Source organism: Tachysurus vachellii, chromosome 9 (assembly GCF_030014155.1).
Source record: "Tachysurus vachellii isolate PV-2020 chromosome 9, HZAU_Pvac_v1, whole genome shotgun sequence".
NCBI classification, from domain to species: Eukaryota; Metazoa; Chordata; class Actinopteri; order Siluriformes; family Bagridae; genus Tachysurus; species Tachysurus vachellii.
Window position 1 is genome coordinate 481,765 of NC_083468.1, and position 2,500 is coordinate 484,264.

General features: G+C 47.4%; 1 protein-coding gene across 2 annotated transcripts in view; it reads right to left on the reverse strand.

Moving 5' to 3' along the window:
* The window catches only part of vwf (von Willebrand factor), a 28,444-nt gene that overhangs the window by 12,279 nt on the left and 13,665 nt on the right, over positions 1–2,500 (reverse strand). For both annotated transcript variants that reach the window (XM_060878774.1, XM_060878773.1), the window contains exons 26-29: positions 2,275–2,430; positions 1,808–1,943; positions 172–1,628; positions 1–27 (exon numbers count right to left, since the gene is read on the reverse strand). The exon at positions 1–27 is cut by the window's left edge and continues 84 nt beyond it. In XM_060878774.1, the coding sequence (XP_060734757.1) occupies positions 1–27; positions 172–1,628; positions 1,808–1,943; positions 2,275–2,430 (1,776 nt within the window). The remainder of the gene's footprint in view (positions 28–171; positions 1,629–1,807; positions 1,944–2,274; positions 2,431–2,500) is intronic.

The window sequence follows — 2,500 nt, forward strand, 5'->3', positions numbered from 1 at the left end:
GAACATCCATAGGCTTGGAGCAGGGCACTGAAACACACACAGACCGACACACACACACACACACACACACACACACACACACACACTTAACTTTTACTCATTTCAAACAAAAATGTGCCTGTCAGCGTTCAGTAGTAAGTTTATTATTATTAATTTAGTGAGTGTTCTGACCTGCAGGGGGCAGTGTGGCTCTTGGTGGCAGCACAGGTATAAACGGGCCTTTTTGTGTCCTACTGATATTGACCAGCAGGGGGCCCAGTGATCTCAGCTGCTCTGTGTTCTTCAACATGATTGGTGCATGAGGGAAACTCAGAGGTTCAAGATCCACCTCCCTCACGTGTGGACCAATCCCAATGGGAAATATCTGCGTGTGGGTGGAGCTTGGTGGCCTTTGGATCACATCAGTGGGTGGATTTTGTGTTATGAGGAACACCATCTGGTCTGGAGAGCGACTTGGTGTTTCAGTGGTGATGGACTCATAGACGGAACGAATGGCGTGGCCCGTGTTGATCTCCTTGCCACCTCGGAAGCGGATCTTCTGCAGTTGGCGCAAGAGCTGTTCTCTGTGTAGAAGCTCCATTCGGCTGATCTCCACGGTAACCGTGAAGGAGTACTGCATCACTGTGATGCGGTATTGCTCTTGCTCTTGCTCTTCAAATGAGGCCAGGACATCAACAAGTGCATCTAGGGTGCGGTTGAAACTATCTTCACCAACGCTATCTGACCCCTCAAGAAGGATGGTGATGTCATGCAAGTTCACAATAGGAGGAGGAAGAGTAGTTCCAGGTTTGAGGATGCTGGGAAATGGAGTCATAATGGCAGCAGATGGAGGAACAGTGGCAGGTGATGTGCTGAGCCGGACTGCTACAGGACTTGTGGTGGTTGAGCTAGTGGATGAAGATGTTGTGGATTTCTGAGTGGTTGGTTTCTGTGGAGGTTTAGGGTCCAACCCCAAGGTACACAGGTAATCTGTAATCTCTAAAGCTCGGCTGTCCAGCTCTCCTGCGCTGCTCAGAACATACAACCGACTACTAGGTGTGGCTTTTGTAATGTCATTGACCTGCGCCATGTTGACCTCGGGTCCCAGAGTGATGGTGAGAACTGTGATGTCTTTCTTCTTCAGCAGGCGCTGAGTGGTGCGCATGGGTCGGGGGTTTTTACTTGCCGTCAACAAAATAGCGACACGTCCCGCGTGTTGTCGCTTGTTCTTGTCGTAAATGTAAACTGACAGATACTTGATGGCTTCATCCATAAAGGCAACGTCAGCGCCGCTGTAGTGCATATCACGAACCATTTTCTTGAAGATCCACTTCTGCACCTGCATATCATAGCTCTTTACTCCAGAATGGAAGAGGAGCATCGTAGCACGGGTGTGTGCTGAGCCCATACGGAAACGTTCCACCACACCCAGGATGAAGAGCTTGACCAAACCGAAGTCTTCCTCACTGAGAGATGAAGACCCATCCACCAGGAAGGCAAGGTCCATTGCTCGATCACAGGCATCCTCAGGCACGGCTGTAGAGAAGGGCAACGTTGTGAGTGTGGTGAAGCCAGTCTCAGGGCTCAGGGTGGAGGTCGGGCCAGAGACAGGACATGGTCCACACGTTAATGTGTTCTCCTCACAATTACTGAAATGCGAGGGTATGAAATGCATATTTACATTAGACAACATTTTTTTTTTCAGTCGACATTTTCTATTCCTGATTCTTTCATATTTCAAGACTGATCTTAAGCAGCTGTGAATTTAGCACTTAAAATGTAAGGGAACATTTAGGCTCTGAACCAGGTGATATGAACCAGAACGTACCATATCTGACAGAGATGGGGATCATCGTGATTGAGAATGATCTGCTTTCCGTGTGAAATCCGTTCTCCTCCATGCAAACACACCTGACACTGAGACGGATCCACGCAACGCTGCAGAACCTCGTCTAAGACCTGACCTGGAGAGGAGCAAACCATAATCTGGAGCAGTCTAGTGACAATAAGGATGTTTCTCCAAAACATCAAGTAGCCTTCACTAGAACCCTGGGGTTCTCCTTCTTGCTGAAACAGTAACACCAACATAAAATCTATCTGCTGTCTTCATCTTTGACAACTGAATGCATTTTATTTAAAATCAGACAAAAAAGTATTTTGTATATTGTAGAGATGTTATTAAGTTCAACACCAGATGATGATGTGGTGAAACTTTCTGATGTTTTTTCTGTTGTGTAGTGAGAGATGTTGTGTGACAGTTCTGTGTAATAGACATGACTATGAGATGTTTGGTACCTGGTGGGCAGGAGGCATGGCAGCCCTCGATGCAGCTGCTGGGGCAGTTTAAGGGTTCTGGATGTTGACAGGTTACAGGACAGGCTTTTCCACAGGCGTTATAATGCCACTCACACTCCAAACCTGCATCTTTATTCAGCTCCTCACAGCTCAGAGCTGAAACACATCATCAGTCAGGTCACACACTGAGCCACAGACCAACCTACTATTTAAAAAGCAGCAAATC